This window comes from Aquila chrysaetos, chromosome 17 (assembly GCF_900496995.4).
Source record: "Aquila chrysaetos chrysaetos chromosome 17, bAquChr1.4, whole genome shotgun sequence".
Lineage (NCBI taxonomy): Eukaryota > Metazoa > Chordata > Aves > Accipitriformes > Accipitridae > Aquila > Aquila chrysaetos.
The window spans coordinates 3,161,340-3,184,533 of record NC_044020.1 but is presented as its reverse complement, the minus strand read 5'-3'; the positions used below and the strand labels follow the sequence as shown (position 1 = coordinate 3,184,533).

The 23,194-nt window shown below is 48.6% G+C and overlaps 1 protein-coding gene across 12 annotated transcripts in view; it reads right to left on the bottom strand.

The window, feature by feature from the left end:
• RBFOX2 (RNA binding fox-1 homolog 2) overlaps nt 1-18,358 on the bottom strand; it is a 177,389-nt gene extending 159,031 nt beyond the window's left edge. For all 12 annotated transcript variants that reach the window (XR_003927128.1, XR_003927129.1, XR_003927130.1 and 9 more), the window contains exon 1: nt 18,165-18,358. Coding sequence is in view for 8 of the 12 variants with exons in the window: in XM_030040475.1 (XP_029896335.1) it covers nt 18,165-18,245 (81 nt within the window). In the remaining 4 variants the exon portion in view is untranslated. The remainder of the gene's footprint in view (nt 1-18,164) is intronic.
• Nucleotides 18,359-23,194: the final 4,836 nt, after the last annotated feature.

Below are 23,194 nucleotides of genomic sequence, written 5' to 3'. Positions count from 1 at the left end.
AAGGCATCTTAAGCACAGATGTCTGTCCCATTACAGATCTCCCTGGGGCCTGCCAGGACTTAGACTGTAGTTCAGCAGACAAAGAATCCCAAACCGAACATGAAGCCCCAAGTTAATCCTCACAAGCCTGGGCTCCAGCAGCAGCTTCTTTAGCTTCACTGTATTTTTTGTATTTTTTAATTTTTTCGGCACTCTGCTGTCACAAAGGTAATGTTTGGAATGTACAAATCTGTGCCAAAAAAACGTGCAGAGAGAAAACAACTGTATTTTACCTAAATACAAACTTAGTACACGGCATACTTAGATCAAGCCTTTTGACACTTCAGATCGTACTGTACAAACACCTGCAAACCAGTAGCTCTTCCTGCGTAAAGAGAGGTGGGACGAGAGAGAGGGGGGAGAAGAGTATGAAGTCCCTCGGTCTAAATCTCTCACTCCTTTTAACAAACAGGAGTTACTGCATCACTAGATTTAGTGGCAGTACTTAAAAACAAATCAGATTTGGCAAGAGGAAAATAAAGCTATTGACTCCTGACATTTGCAACTTCGAGTATATTAGACCAGCTCCTCCATTTATATTTAGTACACCGGTAAAGAAAGCAGCAGTCTCTAATTAAACAGACACAGCATAATCTTTACTGACGGATCAAACACACCAGAACCCTTCCCCTTCCTGGTGCCACGGCTCCCTGGGAAGCTGGGCTCTCGCATGCTGCGGAAACCATCCCAGCTGAGTGAGTCATCGCTGCTATCCCAATGGGGCACAATCCGGAGGGCAGTTGGAAACAGCTGCTGGGAGATCAACCGAAACAGGGAGAGAAATTCAGACAAGGTCCCAATTCTGACTGCTCCAAGAGAATTGTTTTATTCTTCTCGCTCTGTCTGGACCACAAGCCTCCCCCATAACTCCTGGGACTGTCGCCCCATCAAAGGGGACCACAACCATCGTTTTATCTTCCCTGACATCATGATGGACTCCAGAAGCCAGAAGAAATTTGTGTGACATGCCTCTTGCTGGCCAGGGAGGGCCACCTGGAAGAGCTCCTGTGCAGCAAGGTCTCAGGCCATTTCCTAGCACAAGAGAAAAGGAAAGGAGCACAAATTGGAGAGGATGGGAGGGTTGCAATTTGGGTGTGCAGGGCTCTGTCAAACACTGACAGAGCAGGTTTTGGTGTCCCTGAGTTTTTCTAGAAGCTGCAGACTTGCAACTCTCACCTAATTCTTCAACTCATATCTTTCAAGGAATTTATTGATTTCCTACAAGCTCCTCACTATTAAATCTTCCCTGTTTTTCTCATGTTTGCATCGGGCACAAATAGTGCTGGCACTGCCTGGGCACACACTACCCAAATTCAGTGAAAAAAAGATGAAGGATACAATTTCCCTTTAGCTTTAAATTCGCTATGAAAAGCATGAAAACACAGCATCTGCCATATGACCACACAACACCTGCAGATACACAGGCGTCTACACACAGGTCAGTAAGCAAAACTTTTTGGCTTTCTACTGGCACAGCAGCACACAAGAACCCGCAAAGCATCCTGAAACATAAGTGACCTCACTTTTCACAACCGATGCTCCTCACTCGAAGAAAATTGGAGTTATTTTACACCATGACCTTCAACCTACAGGAAACAGCAAAGTAAGAGCCGAGGAGGAATATTTACAGAGAGGAAACAGCTGGAAAGGGGCCAGATTAGTATCTTCAGCATGTATAAAGTTTTCCAGCTCCCTGTTTCTGTTCCTGGGCCAGCTGAAGAGTCACCGAGCAGCACTGCACTGCACCCAGCTGCAAACATGAATCTCAACCCGGAGACTCCCCTTGACAATCAAAGGAAGGGTGGGAATCTCTCAATGAGCCTGCCCAGGAGGTGGAAATACAGCATATTTGGCCAAACCTCATTACAGGGCATCTCCGGCCTTTCTCTCCTCTGCTGCTTGCTCACTGTGACAGCCGATCTATCAGTCACACAGCTCATCAGCATGCAGTCGCCTGTCCCCTGCTGCCCACACCCTCCCCGTACGCTCCCCAGCATGCAGCAGTAATTGCCTTTCCTATTAGCCCACAGCGACAACAGCTGCCATGGCAACTAGCAATGATTTTAATAAGTTTGGTCTGTTTTCAAGGGCAGCACACGCGTGCCGGCACATGAGCGTGTTGCGGACGCGCGCCGAGGGGAAGAAGGGCCTGCCGTCAGCTACAAAGGCAGAGTTGAAAACACGGTTAATCAGAGAAACCGCAGACGAACAAACGTTTATCCCCCTGCTCTGCAGCAGGAGAGGACAACCGCTTGCTCTTAAAGCAGTGCGGGCGTGAGAGAGGTTGACAGCGGCATGGTGGTACTAAACACGCAAAGGGTTCTCCTTGCAAGAGCTACAGATGCTGCCCAGGTGACAGAAGTGACATGCAGCTGCACTGTGGGTACAGCGTGCCATGTCAACGTAAGCACTGCTGCTATTGGCACCAGAGAGACGGGCAAAGCAAGCAGTCGACACCATCATCCCTCTCGAAGGGATGGCAGAGGCAACCCAGCTTCTTCAACAGCTTTTCTTTCTGCAACACTACCAGAGTTTCCTTTCAGGTCGTTGCCGGCATCTCCCAAACTCCAGAAAGTCAACATGCAGTTACTTTGGTTTAAAAAACAAGATGGTTTAAAATAAAACAAACAGAGATCAGTATTAAGGAGAAAAGTTTTGCTATCATTGCTGTGTGCGCACACAGAAAAATCCTGCTGATTTACTGCTTTACATTAGCCCCTCAACATCTGGGGTTACCTGTCATGGTCTCAGCTACAAGCATCTCCCCTCCTCCTAAGTGCACCCACAGGCAGGACCTTCCTGGCACCTGCACCCTTCCAGCATGCCACAGCCCCCCAGGACACCCCAACTCCCCGGGCAGCTGCTGGTGCCCCGTGTCCCTTGCTCCCAGCACCACGGCACAGAGGTCAGGCCTGCGGTACCCCAGGCTAATCTGCAGATCAGTTTAAACTACTGTGGAAGGTGGAGTTGCTGCACACCGACAGCGAAGTTGTGCATTACGGATGAACTACTCCAACACCTGGCAGGATCCAAAAGGCACAGTTCCACAGCCTTCCCCAAACAGTGGGTGCACAAGCCATCCCCTCTTTTTAAACATGACCTAGTAGGCAGACAGCCACAACATCCACCACAGCGGAGTCAGCTGGATTTAGTGATAAACTCCTTCATTTTGGCATTACTCATTTTCTATGAGATCACGAAAAAGGAACTCGGAGCCAAATGGAGAGCAGAGGGAAAGCATCACTTCTTTCAGCAGCTGTTTACCATCAAATCAGCTTAGCCTCGAGGTAAGGTGTCACACCATGCACCCCAACACTGGGATTCACTACACAGGGGCTGTGCCTACTGTACATACCCCAAGGACCCAAGCCCTCGGTGGCCCAGAGCAAAGGGGTGTTTATCAATTAGACCAACCTACACCAGGTGGCCTAACACTGCTTAACCCACTAGTACTGATACAACATTTGCAAAGCATAAATTTAATACTACTATTTTTTTTTTTCAAAAGCCTTTTGAAGGTTGGGCTTAATCAGCTGTTTGTCATCCACTCATCAGTTGCTACAAAGGGACACTTTCTGCTATGCAAACTGGACCAATATCTGTAAACTCCACATAAAAAACTTGAAGCAAACAGACAAGAAAAGCAAGCGTGGCATGGTGAAGCCCAGCTTTCCAAAACGGCTGCAAGGCTAAGCACACAGTATCATCCCAGTCTCACAAGCTATGCAGACTCATGGGAGAGGGCATTAAAAAAAAAAAAAAAAAAGAAGATAAACCCGTACAACCTTTACCACCATACCACGTATTTTGCACAAGTCTAAAGAAAACACGCAACATCTCTTACAACAGGATGCAGACCCCTATACATATTTTAATTTTAAGTGAATTTTGGTGCTAGGGAAAGATGCTGTAGTTAAAATGCTGCAGAAAGTACCTTCTAATAACACAGCAAGCTGACGCAGCACAGGATGGTAGCAGTGTGAAGCTCACCATGCGTTCCCAACACTCTCCAAGGACCATCCTTAGATGGAGTGGGCAGCAATTAAACAAGGAGGCCACCTACTTCAAATTAGGGAGGAAGGATGGCCTGCTGAACCCAGTGGTCTGAGATTTCTGCTCCTCCACAGGTGACCTGGTGGAGTTGTTTCATTCCTCTGTGCACTGCCTTGCACCACACTTTTCTTCCTAACATGAATGCTAGGCAATTACATGCATTAGGATTTAAGAAGGGCTCAAATCCATGATAATGGAGGCTAGGCTAAAGAACACAGGGATATTGAACTGCTAAAAACAAAGGATTAAATCTATGAACAGGAACCAAGAGATGTGTTTTGATTCCTGTAATGCTATCTGCCTTGAACAAACTCTGTGGATACATTGGTCTCTGGCTAGCCCGCACATGACAAAAAACCTCACGCTACCTAACTCACTCAAGTGACTGAGCCACACTGGAAGTGCTGGAGTAAAAGGACTTCTGGGAACCTTTTCTATTCCCTTCGTCTGACATCTGAGCTGTGACTGTGAACCTCTCCCCCAAGCAATAACACTACTTCATTTTGCTGCACATCCTCCCTGTCCAAGCAGCACGTGAAAATGATGCTCCATCCTTGCCAGATTCATTGCTGCCCAGGAGGTTAAATATAGCAGCAATGAATTGACCAGTCTTGTTAATTTAATTCGGCTACATGGGAAATCTGTAAACAGAAGCAGAAGCCATGACAATACTATCAGAGGGCTCTGAACACAGCATTGTATAATTTGCTTTTGGTTATCACTGCTAACCATGCAAGGAAGAAGGAATTTTCCTACTGGACATTTTACATTTTCACTGTTTAAGCTCTTCCAGGTAAGAAGAAAGTTTCCTACAGGCACATCATTTTTTCTACCCTGCCAATTAGCTTCACACATAACATGCTGAATTAACACTTAACAAGACAAACTTCCAGCAACTCCAACCCAGGGCTAATTTAACAGCAGCTGGAGGTGAAAGTCCCCCACCTGCCCTGGCTCCAGTGGAACAGAGCAGCCTTCGGGAGATGAGTGGTGTCCCGTCCTCCCCTCCCAATGCAATCCCACTTCCACAATGCATCCGCTCGAACGCAGCCCGTACAAAATTCATTGTACTTTTTTCTAGCAACTTCATGGAAATAGTTGCCTCCACGACGAGCACTATGCAGTAACCATCTGTACATAAGCAGACTGTTCAGAGAGTGAAGCTAACCAGCACCCTAGGAAAACCCATACAAGACAGAGAAATACTTACCTAGGAATTACAGTTGAGAAGTGACCTATTAAGAAGTTCTTCACTACTTATCGTGACTGCACTCATCACCAAAATCCTGTCCAGGAAGTCAGAGGCAGAGAAAGCCTTACAATGGTAGGAATTCACCCATGGAAGGGGAACAATGCCACATGTTTACTGGTGTCCAAAGGGCCCAGAGATTTAGGGACTGTCTTTAAAATCCTATTCTGGAAATGAAAGTAAAAATTGCTAATCCCAGAACCAACCAGACAGATCTACAAACCTCTGAATCTTAATTGCAAACTCCCAAGGGTTCAGGGATCAAGAAATTGGTGACCTAGAATAAGAAACTGCTCAGGAAAAGGACATAAAAATTGTATTTCAGACTAACCCTGAGGATGAAGTAAACCACGCAAGCTAAATAAAACACTTGATACTACTGTGCCATCAAGGGTGGTCAGTTTGTCCACTGTACTACACCTTTTCCAGAGTATTTGCATCATCTCTTTTTCAAGCTCCAAATCCAAGAGAAGCAACCCCACATAATACCTTACAATAGATACGAGAGCCCAAGCATAGTGATTTTATTTTTAGAGACAAACATAAACTACAGAGTTCATAGAGGAGCTTGCAAACGCCTTGCCAGCAACAGTGACAAAACAGCTGAGACCAGGCATCTTGGAAAATTTCAGTGCACACAGGAGTCACAACCACCCATCCCCTGCTACACCTCCCAGGGATGGTCAGGGACAGGCACTACTTTGGGCAGATGGTCACCACGTTCACATTGTAGCCAGAAGGTTCATTGTTCTGAGGGGACAGGACCACTCTCCCCAATTTGCCTGCAATCCCCACACCAACAAATACTAAAACCCAACAGAAACAGGAACATTTTTATCACAGGATGAACCAGACCTAGTGAAGCACTATCCATTCCCCATCTACATGTTAAAATATACAGACTGGCTAGTCTTTTCCTTATACATAGAGATGCCTCAGATTTTCAGATGCCAGCATGATAAGGAAGGAGAACCAGATCACCAAAGGTGAAGAACAGCAGCTGGTACAGAAAGGATGGAACAAATACAGAAAGGATGAACAAATGCTATATCAAATGCTGCACTGCAAAGCAAGCCAATCTCCCTATCAAACTCCAACAGAGCTGCCAAACCCTGCCCCACGAAGCTACCAAGACTTTGAGCTACTTCTATGGTAAATGCCTGCAGTAATCATGAGTTCCAAAAATGAAACAAACGCCACGCTCAAACAAAAAAAAACCCAACACAAAAACTATCTTCCTGTTTTCGCTAGAAAGGTCATGCCTATTTAAGGAAACCTTCCCAAGCAACATGGACATGCTCCATCTACATCCATCAACTAACAGCCCAGAGTTAAGTGTAATCACTCATCAAAAAATTCCTAGTCCTTAAAGGAGTCGTGGTCCAAGCTGCAAATCCAACCCATGCTCCTCCTGGCATGCAAAACAGTCACGAATACCTGATACCGCTCAAGAGAAAAACATCAACTCACTGACCAACAGAGGAGGAATCCTTACTCACCCTTTTAAGCATTGAAGAATAGGAGGAAAACATACACCAAAAAAGTCTCACAGCATCTCCATCTATTCTACTCAACACCTTCCCCATGGGAAACACCCATCCCCAGGAGAACCTACACACTGGTCACAGTCTGGCTGAAAGAGTTATGCTCAGATATGTTCTCAACCCCATAGACAGAGAGGTTTCAGGACAGAACATGAAGCATCAAGATTTCTTAGTGGTGCTCATTTGTGATTTATCGACAGAGGAAAATTATTTTTATGAATCTGCAGTATTTGGCACTGACCACACGATGCTCCCATTGAAAGAAGACAGAAGAGATTGGGCAAGATAGTGAAATGCAGCAAGTCTTTCCTGGAAGGGTGCAATCAGTGGACAGAGGCACATACAAAAAAAGCCAAGACCTAATTACAAGCATTATTTCAATTTCCTGGCATAGCCACACACAGACAAACATATAGACACATATATCAGATAATTGGTCAGACAACATATACTGAAATGCCAGTCTCAGTCTCATTCACCACATCCAAGTCCATCACACCAGTCCAGTTCTTGGACAAGACTAACTCACAGGTCAGAAGTGGGCACTGGAAGAAGGGACGGACAGATGGAAACACTGAAAAAAGTTAAGTCCCACTGTAACCCTCTTTATTTGAAAAATCAAAATCCATAGTTGGTCCATTTCCTTTTTTCTTCCCTTTCTTCTCTGAAGGTTTCTCCAGCCCATGGTTGACGTTTAACCACCACACAGACAGCACTGTTCACAACCGCTGCTACCACCTCCCGCTGAATCCATCCCACCCTGGCAAACGATGGCCTTGCCTCCACTCTTTGTGACCATGACCTCTCAGCCCAGCTCTCACAACATGAGGCACTCTGCATGCAGACCACTGCTCTCAGGGAAATCTAACTAGCCCAGGAAGCCAGAAGTTTCCAAGAAGTGCTTAGGTATAAAGGTCATATAGAGAAAAAGCTGTTCGATCCAGCTGGTGACATTAGCAGACGCCAGGTCTCCACTGGATTCACGTGGGCACTGGAGAGGCCTCTAGCCTCATCTCCTCCCCTCACTTCAAGGCAACAAGAGCTCCTAGAACACACGCTGAGGCACAAAGAAGCCATTGCCAGGTTGGTCTTTTATCTCCTCTTGGGAAAAAGCAGTGGGATGTGGTGTTTTTTCCTTCCCTACAGCTTTATACTACTTCCAGTGTCATAGCCTGACAATCCTGGCAACAAGATCAGGCATTCAGTCCGAAATCCTGGTCTTGTTCTCCAGGGCTCTCTGCAGATGACAGAGCCCCAGCCACACAGCACATTTCTATTCCCCCCTTTTCTCAGCACTGTACTCAGCTAAGAAGAGAACAGAACCAACCACCCATGCAGAAGCAATAAAAAGCAGGCAGTGATGGGATGCATCAGGGACATGTTATTCCACAAGCAAAAGGAAAGAGATACCAAGTCCATGATCACCCAAGTACTTTTCAGCCAAGACACCTGAATCCCAAGTAGCAGGATTGTTTTGCACCCCAAATGCGTCACAAAGCCTCCCCAACAAAACATACCTTAGTTTGCCTCCCTCTCCTCCCCACTAACCCCCCAAGCATCCACGCCAAGACCTGTGTCCCCAGGAAGGGGAAGAGCTGCCGGTCCCCCACGCAGCCAGCGCAGGGAATGGGTCGGGAGCCAGTTCCTGACTTTTCCTGTCCACACAGCAGCTTTCTGCTCGCTAACAGACAGAAACATGCTTCTAACTCAAAGGGCAAGGTAGCTACATTCCCTCCTAAAACAGCATTTCAATTGCAAAAGTCAAGGGCTGTGGATTAAAAACACCAGTTACAGCTACCCATGCAACTTCCACTCTTTTTCCTCATGCGCAGGGATGTTACAACAAATCAGGCTTATATGCTACTTTTTCCTGACTCCCGCTTCATTCAAGCCTAGGAAGCGCTGCATTCTGAGCAAGAAAAACAGCTGCAGAAACCGAAAGGTATGTGGTTTTGTTGTTAAGGCCAAGCGATATCCCTTCTACTTAAAAAGTTATATTTCAGACCTCATCTTCCAAGTAAAGTTTCGTTACGATGATGACCAAGTTATTTAATTAAAGCTTTTCCGCTGTTTTTTAAGATGAAGACAACATCACTTTACATTTGCCCAACATGACACACTTAAGGATCAGCCTGTGGAAGTAGTAGGTGTTCATACATACAGTGGAAGTTGTAGAGAGCTATAGATCAAGGATCTAAACATTACCAAAACCCCACCAGCTACAATAAAAAATATAAATAAAAAAATAAATCAGGTTGCAAGTGTCAATGGGATTTTTGCAAAACTGGTCTTATTACCAGTACATCAATTCCCCGTTTCTACAATAAGAGATATACCTTTTCTACCTCTCAGGAAAACTGCAGAAATAAGATCATTAGTATCTGCAAAGCACCCACACTACAGTGGTGAGCACCGTAGAAGAGACCATTAAAAATTAATAGTTCTGTATTCAGCGCAAGGTTTAGGTTATCTGCAGTAAATTCAGTTTGGGGTCAGACATGAGATGAAAAGGAAGAAATGAAATATTGAATAGCTCTCAGTCCAAAGCCTGACCTCACACCCATTTTAACTGATAACAAAACTCCCGCTAGATTTAACAGCGCCTCAGTGAGCGTTATCCATTTGATGCACTTACGGAGATGAAGTCATCTCTAAAAACATAAAATGTACAACCACATAATTAAGACCTCACACGCTGCCTTCTTGTCACATCCTCCTGCCGGGCACTTGCCAGGCATAAGCTCCAGCCCCTACCATGCTGGATGCACCATGCATTAAATCTCCCCCGGTCGCAGCCGGCTGCAGCACTGCTGCTCGCTCTGGCACGTTCTCTGTCCCCTCACCCCTTTGCATTGAGGAGACAGCACCCAGCAGCTTCAGACCACCTAGGACAAACACCAACTCCCACAGCACCGCCATAGCGTAACACACCCCTTCCTAAAACTGGAGCATTGAGGGCATTCTGCATTTTCACACACTTCAACTTCCACTCCTGGACAAAACAAGTAACAGGACGGGCAGGAGCTTCAGAAGTCAACTGATTTCTCCTGCAGGCTGCCCAAGAGACATTCAGATCTCGACAAACCAGCAGAAGTGATGCGTACACTTTACTGCCTCAGTTTCCTCCACGATCCAGATTGTTCCTGAGGCCAACATCACGCAAACTCCTGCTTCCCACTCTTGTGCATCCCACCAGCCCCAGGGCATCTGCCCAAACCACGCTGCCAGCTTCCACCTCCTTCGGTACGCCCCACGGTTCAATCTGCTGCGGCAACACCACAGCCTGGGTTTGCCTCCCTGAACAAACTCCCAGGCTGTGTGGCTGGTCCCACTCACGGGAGTGGAAGCAGCATCACTTAGAGAGAGTGGTCTCTAATCCCAGGAACCCCCCCAGGTCACTCCAAAACTGAGCTTCGAGAAGAACTGGTGCATAAAGGCAAGGACAAGCACCTACAAAACACACTCCATCCTGGTCCAGCTTTGCTCCAAGGCTTCACGGGGCTCTTAACATGAAACAAGGATAGGAAAGAAGCCTCTGACGGACCTTCTCTCCAGGACAGGAGAGTACAAAGGGTAATGGAGAAGCCCTTTAATGCATGCACTTCCCCTCGTTTCTTTTTCCCACAAAAAGGAAGCAAAGCCACATAAGTGAATAAAAACAAAAAGCCAGGCAGAGATGGCTCTGAAGCACCATCTCACAGCAGCTGCTCTGACAGTCATGCCTGGCTATGCTGCCTGCAGGACCAGCCCCCAGGGAGAAGGCTACCAGCCCTGCAGCATGGCAGAGCCCAGCCTTCCCCCCTGCCTTGCCTGCCCGAGGGGGACAAGCAAGCTGGAGGAAAGGCGACCTTCCCACCTCTCTCCGGGTAAGGGAATGGCAACCACAAGCAGCAAATTATAGGCTTAGGATCCCGGCTACAGCCTCTCCTCAGCCCACGCAGCACTAAATCAAGGCTTTTAAGTGACGCCTTGGTGGGATTTTCTTCCCGGGCATCGCCCCCAACAGTGACAACCACCCCAAGCATCTGCAAGAATCCTCTGCAGAAATAGCAGGAGAAAAGCTGTGCAGAAAGCCTCAGCTAAAAGAGCACACTCCGGTCCCTTGAAGAAACCTGAGCTGGATCCAGCTCCCAGGGCCTCAAAGGCCTCTGGGGAGAATATTTTGATATTTGCAACACACACAAATGCCACATAAGGTTGCTTCTTTAGCCTCTCTATTAAAGGAAATTTAGCTACGTACAGCCAGAGGGTAAAAAGTGCTGACACATTGGGTTGGTTTTTTTCCCCCTTAAATGGTGCAGGTTCTTCCCCATCTCTATGCTAATACTTGCATTATTGCCGAGGCAATTATGAGCAGATAAAACCCAAGAAAGTCATACAGAAAAAGCAACAATTGCTTCTAGCCCACACTCTTTGAAGCAAGCATCCAATCTTCCTGCACAATGAACTCTCCTAGACAAATGCAAACACAAGCAACAGCCCCGGGAACGCACAGCCACTTCAAAAACATGCCAGACCGAATCCCACTGTCCTACCCAAGAGATGCAAGTAAAAGATCTCATGACCTCTTTCTTAATCACTATGAATCACAAGTACACTCTGCCCACACTCCAAAGGTTAGGAGGCAGCAATGGTATAGCTGATTGAACACCAATGTCCTACCAACTGAGCTGGCGGAAACTGCCAAAGTTTCCTGCTCTGCCCAAACAGATGCTGGATCCAGCTCAAGTTCAGCTGTTGCCCCTCATTAAACAAGGGGGCTTTTGTATACGACCTTTCCTACTTGGCGGCTACTTAAATACATCATATAGCTGCTAAGGAGTTAGTGTCCCACTTCCTTCAGTCCAGCAAAAGAGCTGCTAGGGGTGGTTTCGATAGATGCCGTATGTACGCCTGACAAGCCAAACAAGCGAGAGACTAGAACAGTTCACAAGCCTCTTCCCAAACACCCTGGAAATCCTCCCGAACCAAGAACGCAGATTAGAAAATTCAACCTACGACGGGCCCTTCTCAGCAAAGTCCAGCAGACAGCAAAGCTTTCCTGCAGAAGAGGTGTCCTGGCATGGCTCAGCGGGACCAGATCGGCAGAGCCCTGCTGGTCAGGATGCTGGCACGGTGAGGGCTGTTCCGTACAGCCCCTGCCATCGGTGGGCTTAGCTCCTGCAAACATCTCAAATTCAACCTGGAAAAAAGGAGGTGCGCTCAGGAGAGTGAAGCGGAGGGAGGGGGAAGCATGCTGTGGAAAATACATACACATCTTTCAGACTAGCATTTTCCTGAATTTAGAAAAGATTGCTGGCAAAATTAAATTTACTGGAGAGCAAAGGGAGTGAAGGCCCAAAATGCAGTCAAGCAGCTCTAATCCCTAAACATCGGGATTATCTCATGACAGCTACACTCCAGCGTCCACTCAATACCACTGTAAAATGTAGATCAACAGAATGCTTCAGTGAACTGGAACTCGTTACTTCTAATTGCTTCTCTCACTTCGCTTCTGGATGTTCCTCTGATCCCTCAGCCACTGCATTTCTAAAGCACACACACACAGAAGGTCAAGTAATATCCAAGATGGGCAAATTAAATAAGAGGTTTCCAGCCGACCAAAACACCTGCCCTCCTCTTCCGCTTCATATGAAAACTAAGGTTTGTCCCACACCACGAGACAAGTCAGCAGCGTAGAGCGACAGGTTTTAAAACATCTTCAACCAATGCAACCCCTAACATTTTCCAAAGGGGCAGAGGTTCCTGTGCAGCAAACCAAAGGCTGCTAGTGACAGCCTTTATTTTTCCAAGCTAACACGGGTATGTCCTTCAGCAACAGTCTCCAGGGGGGCCACGGACCACACACAGAATCCAGTTCAGGTCCGTCTCGACTTCAGTTTGGCTTCCCTACCACTAGTGCAAATGAAGCAGTTAAATTTTTTATTTTACTGCTGCCTCCTTTGCATCTCCTGTGTTCTGGTATTCCGGCTGCCACCAGCCTCACCACAGCAAAGCCGCTGAAAGCCCTCAGTGCAGCCACGATAAAACACACAGCTAGCACGGCAAGACAGCTGCTAAACCTTCAGTGACCAGCACTTCTTTGAGACGGTCTTGAAAACAGAAGTGTGAACCCCTGATGCAAAAGGGCAAAGTGGGAGCCTTGGGAGTCACTGGGAGGAAAAGCCGACAGAGGGTAATTCACAGGACGTGCCTGGGAGAGAGGCACGCTGCTCCGAACTCAGCTAGGTGGGCAACCTTTTCAAAACGCAAGGGAGAGCCCAGGCTTTCTGCAAAATGCCAGCACGCTCATGTCTCTAAGTGGGAATTCTGAAAAGGAAAAATAAAAAGCATATGTCTACAGCTGGTACACATACACAGAAGGAAACCATCTCCAGAAGAGCCAGACCTCTGTTCGGCTTCCAACCTCACAACCGCGGCCATCACCTTTAAACATGAACCTCTGAAATCCAAAGAGAAATACCAACAGAGCCTGGAGGGGTACTAAAGCATCCAGAATACTTTACTTGGGCTTTCCATTTTCCTGAATATGGCAAGAAGAGAGCCAACATTAAAGTGCTCTCATCATCTCTAAAATCCCAACTTTCACTCTGTGTGCCAAACGTTTTCTTTGAACTGGGGATTTTCTAAGTCTATCCAGACTGTCAGGTCTAACTCATAACACTCAAATATTGAAAAAAAAACAAAGCACAGAAGCAAACAGAGAAATAACAACAAGCTTAAAGGTGATTCATTATGTCTCATCATATCAGCAACAGTCTGTCCAAACAGCATCCCAGGAAACCTCATCCTGGACCCAAGGCATGGGTCAGCGTCTAAAAATTGGAACTTCATTTCTTTCCTAGAATATCTTGTATCCCCTGTATTGCTCTGCATCTCTTTACAAAGACGGCCATGCCATGAATAATACAAGAGAGGAAAAAGCTAACCCGATTACACAGCTTCTCCACAATTTACTGGAACTCGATGTTCCCTTCTCTAAGATTTAAAAATATAGATTTCCATAGGGTCCCCCACAGCACAAAAGCTGTTGTTCACTGGCCCCTTGTCGATTACAGTCCCAGTCAGCCCTCTTACTTGTAAAACCCAAACCTGTCTTTGGAAACAATCAGCAGATTGATTTCTTGCCCTCCTCTGGAGCACCACAAACGGGCCACAGTTTGAACGAGGACACTGGTTGTTATGAAGCACCAGCAACGTCCCCGCTCTCCCCTTTCCATGGCACGCTGCCGTTCAAGGTTTCCAATCTTCGTGCTGGAAGGAATCAAGCTGGTAGAGGGTGTTATAGACCGTCTTCTGGCTTGCGGCAGGAAGAGAAACCACAGACTTTCTTGCGCAGTGAAGACTTATCATCTATGACGTCATTATTTAGTCACAGGGGACTGATCTCAACACCGCTAGTCATCTTCATGAACCCTATGCAGACATGCCTGAATGACAACACAAAGTCACCACTCATCACTGCCACTAAAAGTTTGCATGGACTGGCTAAGGCATAGACCACAGCTGCATTAACTGTCTTCCCTGACCAGTCGGCCATGCTCACGGTTGCAGAAGAGCAATTCCCCCAAATACTCGGGGATAATGAACACATAAGTCATTCGTGAAAGAAGAACAAGGGTCGGCTCTGTTCACACCTTGCATCTAATTCCAACCACATATAACCCCTAGGTATAATTTTAATTCACCAACCAACCCAGACCCCATAAAAAAGTTAAATCAAAATTCAGCTCGGGTATGGAATGAGGAGTTGATTAACTCATTCAGCCCCACGCAAAGCAACCGGAAGATATTTTACTGATTTCTCGTCAGCAGTGTAATCTGGCTGGTACACCTCTAGCACCTCAACGGGGAAGACAAACACAGCAGCCTGGAATTACACCGTTGTCTGCAGCTCTAAAGAGAACGGGACACTTCCCAGCTAGCCACAACATTTCTCATCTTTCATCATGCGAGGAAGGGAGGAGGGAGATTATTCCAAAGGTACTTTCTCTTCCATCTGTGCAGCAATCAACTTCTTCTGACAAGCAGCAAATACAGCTGCATCAACAACTGCATTTCGGTGCGGTTTCACAAGTGACTTAGGCCAATATAACTTTCTTTTTTTTTCCTCCCCTCTGTTAGGGACTATTTTTACCCAGATTAGCAAGCTGATCCAAATGATTCAACTCATCCAAGCCAACAAACAGAGAGCAAGCTAGTTCCTAGCTAGTATTTATACAGTTAAAAAGCAGCAGTACCTTTGGGGCCCTTCAATTCCAAAACTTACAAACATATCCAAACATTTCCAGGAGACATTCCTGGCCGGTGGCGTTTGATTTTTGCCACTTATGGACCAGAGGGAGCTAAAAAGCAGCAGTTTGTGCTGGACCTTTTCCTCCCACGCCACGATTAACTGAAATATGTCCCAGAAGCAGATAGCAGCCATGATCCGATTTGTCCCAATCCCAACTCAAGCAGCTTTACACCACCCTCCTAACAAGATCAGCACTGGCCAAACACCATTTATCCGGCCTGATCAAAGATGGATTAGATAATGAAACCCTAACTGCATAAGCTGTCTGAGCATGCTGGCCTGAGACAGCAGAAAACAAGCAGCCCAGTAAATTTAAGGGCTACTTTAAGCTTCAAGGGACCCTTTGCCCCAAGTTCTTAATAACTAGCTACTATCTTATCTTCCCATAAGCCAGTTTTTATATTTCATCTTAATAGACTCCAAAAAAAGCTATTAGTTTTACAGTTGCATTAGTAATTTCTATAGCCAAATGATTTATTGCAGCATTACAAGCCATGTTCATATCCTGAGCCATCACTAGGTAGGGGTTATGCAAAGAAGAAACTGTGGTGAGTGTGGCACCCCAGGATTCCTTGCTATCAGCCCAGAGACACAAGGTCACCAAGTTTACACAGCAACAGCCTGTGGCTCTGGAACAGGAAGTAGAAAATTGACAGGATCTGCAGGAAAAACAAGGTACAACAGTTGCTGGTGTTATTTCCAGCTTCCAGAAAGCCTCTAGTACATAGTGAGGGGGGGGAAGTAAAAAAAATAATCAGAGAATAGGCTCTTTATTACTCTTGTAAGCATTATGTACAGTTAAACATAGAGAATTTACTAAAAAGAACCAGTTATTCTAAAATAAGGTACTTCAGAAGAACACACTATCTGAACAGAAACCCTCGTGAAAGGCAATCTTGTGTTTTGACTTTTAGGTAAAAAGATACTGAACTTCCCAAACATTAAAGAACACAGTTTTCCTAGCTCCGATATTATTTGTAAGTTTGGCTTCGAATTTGGTATTTCTTGCTTACAACCATGAGAAGATTCTCCAAATAAATAAACCATACTCCTTAACAGTAAAAAAAGGCAAGGAAAACTTCTGGACATAATGGTATGTGTGTGCGCATACATAAATACATACGTATATACATGCATGCGTGTATATATATGGTTATTTTCATCTTTTATATTGAAAAATCTTTTCCATATACATATATACACGGAAAGATTAAAATTACGCTAAGAATACCAAGTAACTACAATATGGGGGTCCCAGTCTGAAGAATAGTTATACTGACTATAAAACACACTTAACTTTAAAATTGGACTCCACTAGTTGCACTTCTCCATCTAATTTCTCCACTGTTTGCCAGCATTTGATATGGAAACAAAACCCAACTTTCCACTGAGATCCACAATTAATCCCTGCTACCATTACCACCAGTACTACACACTGCTGTGCACACGCAGGGTCAAATGCTGCAAGCTTAGTATCTTGTACTATTCCCTGAACAGATAACAAAACGCTTTCCTCGATGTAAATACAGAGGGGAGCCTTTTATGTATACAGAAATTGTACTCCTTTGCAATAAAAAAAACAAAATTTTAAGACTGTTTGGTTAAACCAGTTCAAGTCCCTTCCTGGAAAGTTTTCAGCTGATTTACCACTGGTTTATATCAACAAGCATTTAACCACTGACTGCAGGTAAACTGGTGCATCTCCTGTAGCTACGCAGGACCTGAGCCTCAGTTCCAACTCCGAAGAGCTGGAAGAATTTCATGTCACCACGTTCATGCGCTCATTCATAATTCCTAGCAAGACACAATCTATAAGCACTCCTTCAATGCTGAGCATCTTTGTCCTTGCAATTATACACATTGTCTGAGTCATACTTGACACCTACATGTGGGAGAAGATACTACTTCAAGGAATAAAAGAGCACAGGGTGGTTTTTGCTGGCCCTTGCGGGAGCACGAGAGGCAGCGCTTGGGTGCGAAGCTCCAGCCTATGTTCAGCCCACACCATCACGCTGGGGAAAGAGGGATGTGGTGAGGTGGAAGGACCACCACAGAAGGCTGAACATCAAACAGAACCACAAACAAAACCGTCCCGCTGCAAGCTATTAAAAAAAAAAAAAAAAAAAAAAAATCTTGAGCATGCAAACTGGGGACAGCCTGGGAAATAAAAAGGGAAGATTGTTGGTCAGCGTTTGGCATCTAGATGAGAAGCACGTTGGAGAGGACAGGATGCTCCCCTTGGAAACTAGCAGGAGTGCTTACCAACCCCCAAAAAAAGGTGAGAAAAGAAACAAGTTCAGATTAATAAATCACGCTGCTTCCAAAGAGCTCCGATATACTCATCACCAGAAACGGAAGCAAAAAAGGCCAGCGCGATTGCCACAATAAAACAACCCTGTACAACACCCAGACAAAGGAAAGCCGAAATACCTTGCCAGCATCGCCCCACGCACACAAAAGCCAACGCACCTGGAAAGAGCAGCCTTTTGGGGACGATCAACACGGGCTGCCGGCAGACGACAGGAACGCGACATCCCTGTGCCAACCTGGAAGGTGCCCCCCCGCCCCCCCCCCCCCCCCCTTTTTCCCCCGGGATTTCTCCCGATCCTTTACGGGCGAGACCCGCCAGTGCCCCGTCCCCAGCCCCGCCACCCACGGCCTCTCCCAAGGGTCCACCGGAGACCCAGCGGCGGGTCCCTGAGGGCCGCCGCCTTCTCCTCCTCCCCGCGTGTGGGGCTGCGTCCCGGGAGCCACCCGCCTCGGCCCGGGGGAGCCCCGGGCAGGAGACCCGCTCCCCCCGCGGCTGCTCCCTGTTGAGGTGAAGGGCCGCAGGCCCGTAAGCAACGCGCTGAATCCCGCTAAACCGAAATTAAAGGCGGCCCGGCCCCCCCCCCCCCCCCCGCCCCCATCCCCTCCTCTCTCCCGCCGAGCCCCGGTGCGGGAGACCCGGCGAGGGCCCACCCGGCCCGGCCCTGCCCGCTACCTGCATGCCGCCGCCGTCGGCCTCCGCCTCCGTCCGCAGCCGCTTGCTGTGGCCGCCCTCGGCGCCGTCCCCACCGGGCATGGGCTGCTCCAGCTCCGGCTCCCGCTTCACCCCGCGGGCGGCCCCCCCCTCCGCCGCCGCCGCCGCTACCGCCGCCGCCTCCTCCTCCGCCGCCTCCGCCGGCCAGGAGCTGCGGCTGTGGCTGCTGCTGCTGCTGCTGCGGGGGCTGGCCGCCCTCCGCCATCCGCGCCGCCGGAGCCCCGGCCGCCCCCCGCCGCGATCGCCCCGCTCTGTCACTGCGACGCCCGGCGCTGCTGGATGAGGAGGAGGAGGAGGAAGAGGAGGAGGAGGAGGAGGCTGAGCCCCGCGCCGCGACCAGAGCAGCGGGCGCGGCGGGCTCCGACCCACCGGAGCGCCTTCAGTCACGGGCTACGGCGGCGGTCTGGGGAGGGGCCGAAGCCCCTCGGCAATCTCCGGAAGTCGCCGGTCGGGCCCGCCGAAGCCGCGCGACCCCCGCTCGGCAACCTTCGGCGGCGAGCGGAGCGGGGCGGGGCGGGGGCGAGGGCGGAGCTTGGCGCTGGGAGGGGCGGGGCGGGGCCGGGCCGCCGCGGGGCACAGGGCCGCCCGCAGCCGCCGCCGCCGCCGAGGCGTACGGGGCGGCGGAAAATGGCGGCCGGCGGCCCGCCTCAGGCGGCGTCCGCCCTGCCCCGCTGGCCGGGCTGCCTCGGCCCCCTCGCACGCACCCCCTCGGCCTGGGCTGAGGCGAGAGCGCAGCTTCTGGGGGGCGGGGAAGATGGCCGCAGGGTTAAGGCGCGGAGGCGGCCTAGGCTCTGCCCGCTCCTGCCCGTGTCTTTTTGCAACGGGGGCTGAGCCAAAGGCTTCGTGGTTTGGGCCCGGTGCGTCTTGTCCTGCAGAGCCCCGAGCCCCCGCCACGGGCAGAGCCACGTTCGTGTCCCGGTGAGGTTCCTGCGGCTCGGCCTGTAAGGAGCGGTGCTGAACTGAGGCGAATTTGGGGTGAGGGGACTGATCCCCCGCCTCAGGAGCGTCCAGCTCCTGCGGGTGTGCTGCCCAGCCCGGTACCCGATGCTGCTCCCGCTCAGCGCAGCCTCCCATCGCTCACGGCACGTGGCTTTCCTGGCCTTTTCCAGGCTTCCTCCGCGGCACTCGGCTTTCCTGGCCTTTTCCAGGCTTCCTCCGCGCCGTTTGGGGCGGCTCACCCCAGAGCTCATCTCACAGCAGCCCCAGTCTGCGTCTGGTTTCTTGAGAAAGGGGCTGATCCACTTTCCCTTTCCTAGTGGCCTCCATGGGTTTCTCCTGCATTTTTATATATAAACTTCTCAGTTGTTATGCTGCAGATGACTTCCAACCAGGTGGAGACAGCAGTCTTCAAAAACCTGAAGCCTGTTCATCAGCCCTTTTGTATGTCTCCACGTTTTTGATGTTGAGAAACAAAATTCAGAATTCTCAACAGAAACGTGAAGTTGATTTTATTACACACCTGCTGTCTGGTAGTACCAAGGACGATGTCTGCTCTAGAATGAGGGATGCACATGCAGCCTGTACCATCCTGAAGGTAGCCTGGAAGCCATGGCAACTTGATGGGGAACTAACCTGCAGATTGTAATACAAATCTGCAGTCGGCTTTATTACGGGATGGGAATGGCACTCTTCCTCCACCTGCCCACACTTTGGAGAAAAGGGAGAAAACCAGGAATGGAGGTGGTCATTGTGAGTCAATGCACATGGACAGAGGAGGAAGCCCTTCTTGACTTCTCAAATGCCACCATGTGTAATGAAGCCTGTGGACCAGTTAGGTTATCTTGGTGTGTCTTTACACATGTGCTGATCTTTATGAAATGATAGAGCCTTTGGTTTTGAGTGACAGCTACAATACATGACTGCAGTCTTCCCTTACACCACATTTTTCCTGATCCACAAATAGTTCTCGAGGCCACATTAAAAGCTATTTTAAGTGGCATGTTTTGTGCTGAGGTGCCAGCTTGTCTCCTCCAGTGACGGGGAAGATCTCTTTTTTCAAAGTGATTACAAATCCCCATGGAGTGGCAGGCACCCAGAGGACAATTACATGCAGCTTTTGTATGCTCACCCACCAAGGGTAAACACATCTCTCATTCATCTTGACTGGGTTTGGTAAAATGAGCCAGACTGTCAAACAACATTGAAGGAATATGTTCAGTCCACTCTTGGCTTGAAAAGAAGCTGAGATTCTTGTGTGGGGATGCTACTCATTCAGACAAAAGCAGCATTTCTGTATCTGTCTTCCTCCTAATTTTAATGAGGGGTTCTAGATGAAGGGTACAGGTTGAGATGCTGCCTGTGAGGCATGGCAGAAGTCTTCAACCTGAAGACAAGTTAGGAGTAAACAGTTTGGAGACAAATCTACGTGTGTACCAGGGAGCACTCCTCTCACTGTGATCTAGGTGTCTGTCTGGTACTTCCCTTGAGGGGTATCAAAAGAAGGAGTTGCTCTACAGTGCCCAGCTTCCATTTTTCTCTTCATCTTCCCCTAACCCCATTTCCACCATCTCCCACCGTGCAGGTACCAAAGCTGCTGCCAGTTCCCCCTCGTATCCTGCATTCGCGCGGTCCGCGCCGCACAGCGGTGCCCGGGAGAGCTGGCAGTGCCGTAGCCCGGTCCCTTGGTGAGACGTTTTCAGCTGGCCGTGGTCTGCAGCCTGCCAGCAGAGCAGCCGGGACCGCCGTAGAGCACCCTCAGCCATGGTGCGGGTGAAAAGAGCTGAGGCGAGGGTACTGCGCCCTCCCTACCCAACTGACCCGCAGTTGCCGGTGCCATGCTCTATGCTGTTGTTTGCTTTCTCTCATTGCTGCTATGATATTTCATATTATTCTTTCTCTAGCTCTTTACATTTCCTCTTAAAAAAAGATTAATGAATTAATCTTCACGGTGTGCTTATGGGATAGGTATTATCTCCATTTAACAGATGGGATATGAGGCATTCCTGAAGTCACAAAAAAGCTTTTGAGCTGGGACTGCAGTCTTAATCCGTTGATTTCCTTTCACACAACCCAGTTGCCTTTTAGGTATTTGTATGTGACATCTGAGACATACTAAACAGACAGCTGACTCCTCTGTTAACCCCTCCACTGCTGCACAACACTCTTCCCAAAGGCTCCTACGTGCCATGATTTTATGGCCAAGTTTGCAGAGTGCTCACCAGTGCTTTGATCTTTGACGGATCAATAAGAGGCAACTATAAGAAACGTTATCCTTCCAGAAAGCTCTCAGAAGCTAGTATGAAGAATATATCTTTCTGAACAGATTCACATCCTTTTAGAGTAAAGTTGTGGGGTTTCCCCCCCCGAAAGATACCCCCTGAAGGGATTCCTTGAAGGAACATGTGCTGGTGCTCCCGCTGGGCTGGAAATCAGGTGGCATCAGGATGCCGGGTGTGAAATGTCTATGGAAGTACAAGGAGCTGGGTCCCACGACGTGCTCGGATGGAGCAGAGGCGATGACTCATGCAGGTTCTAAGGCACAGGCATGAAGTGAGGCACAAACTCGGCTATTAGTCTTTGACCCGAAGGCATAGAAATCATTAGGAGACAGTTCAAAGCAAATCTCTCCTCTCCACCACCACAACTGAGAACAGTTTCTTGCTGCTTCCATAATCTACACATGATGTCTCATCCTGCTGACCGGCTCCCTCTTGCCCTCGCAGCCTCCCGCAGCTTTGCCTCTCCCCTTCCCGGCAGATTTGGTCTCTCTGCTCAGCGGGTCAGGGGAGGTTTAGTGGCTTGCCCAACCCTGCTCATTCCTGCTGTTTCTATCCTGCCAGCCAAGTTCCTGGAGCCAAACACTCTTCCTCCTGACAGCAGTACTCCCACAGGTAATGAAGTGCTGCCAAGGTAAAGTTTCAGCCTGCACTTTGGTCCTGGTTTCGCAGGAAGCGGTGATGGAGCTTTCCGTAGCAACGAGCGTGGGTAAATGTTTCTCCTTGCTTATCTCGGGCCGGCTCTTTGCTACAAAATTTTATTAACAGAAGCTGCCTTTTCTTGTCACCAATTAGCACACAGGCAAAAATACATAACCTAAGTCAACAGAATCCAAAGACCTTGTCACCAGACTTAAACCGTCTGCCGGAAGGATGCCAGTCCCCCAGCAGTGGCAGGAGGCCAATATCGATATGTCACTCTGACGCAAGGGTGCTGGCAGCTGTCAGTCAGTGGGTCAACACTCACAAGGCACCCGGTCTTTTCCCAGTGCCACTTCTTGCAATGAGGACACCTGGCTTCAGGAAACACCACCGAGCACCTCGGTGCTCTGGCAAAGCAGCGATGTCAACAGCTGGGAGTCAACCAGACAGCTCGGAGCAAGACTTTCCTGACTCGTTTTCCTGCTGGCTTCAAACATCGCTGCAGCGCATTTATCATTGCTAATTGCTGCTTGGTCTGTGGGGTATCATCGTGTACAAAAGTCGTGCCTTTTCAGGTATACCAATGCTGCTAAAGCAGTATGACATCTGCAGTGCAGATGCAGTTATCTGTGTATATGCAGTTAGCATAAAAATGCTGTCTGCCTGCACTGCTTATGCCTGAGAGGATGGGGAATAAAGTAGGTCCTTCAGCACTTCTAATATGAAGGGGCCTCCCACTATATCCCCAAAGCGTATAATAATAGGAAACTGCGTGAAGAGCATGTCCGGGAAACGAAAGGTCTTTTGCTTTCCTGTTGAGACAGCGAGGCTGACCGGTTCAAGATAAATAGCGTGAGCCACGGAGGTACCACAGGGAGTGCATGGGGATGCAGACCAGAAGAAAAAAAAAAATTGGCTCTCCCCCACCCTCTGGGTGCCAGAGATCAAGAAGCAGGGAAATACCTGGCATTTATTCCCCTCGGGTGCCTCTCATGAGTGAACCAGAGGTTGTTGGAGGCTGGAGTCTACATCAACGGGCCAGCAGTGACGGCTGTTGATGCAGTCCTCCGGTAGCCTCGCTGGAGCCACGGCCCCTGCGTAAATCCATCCCTGGCTGTGTCTCTGAAGTACCTC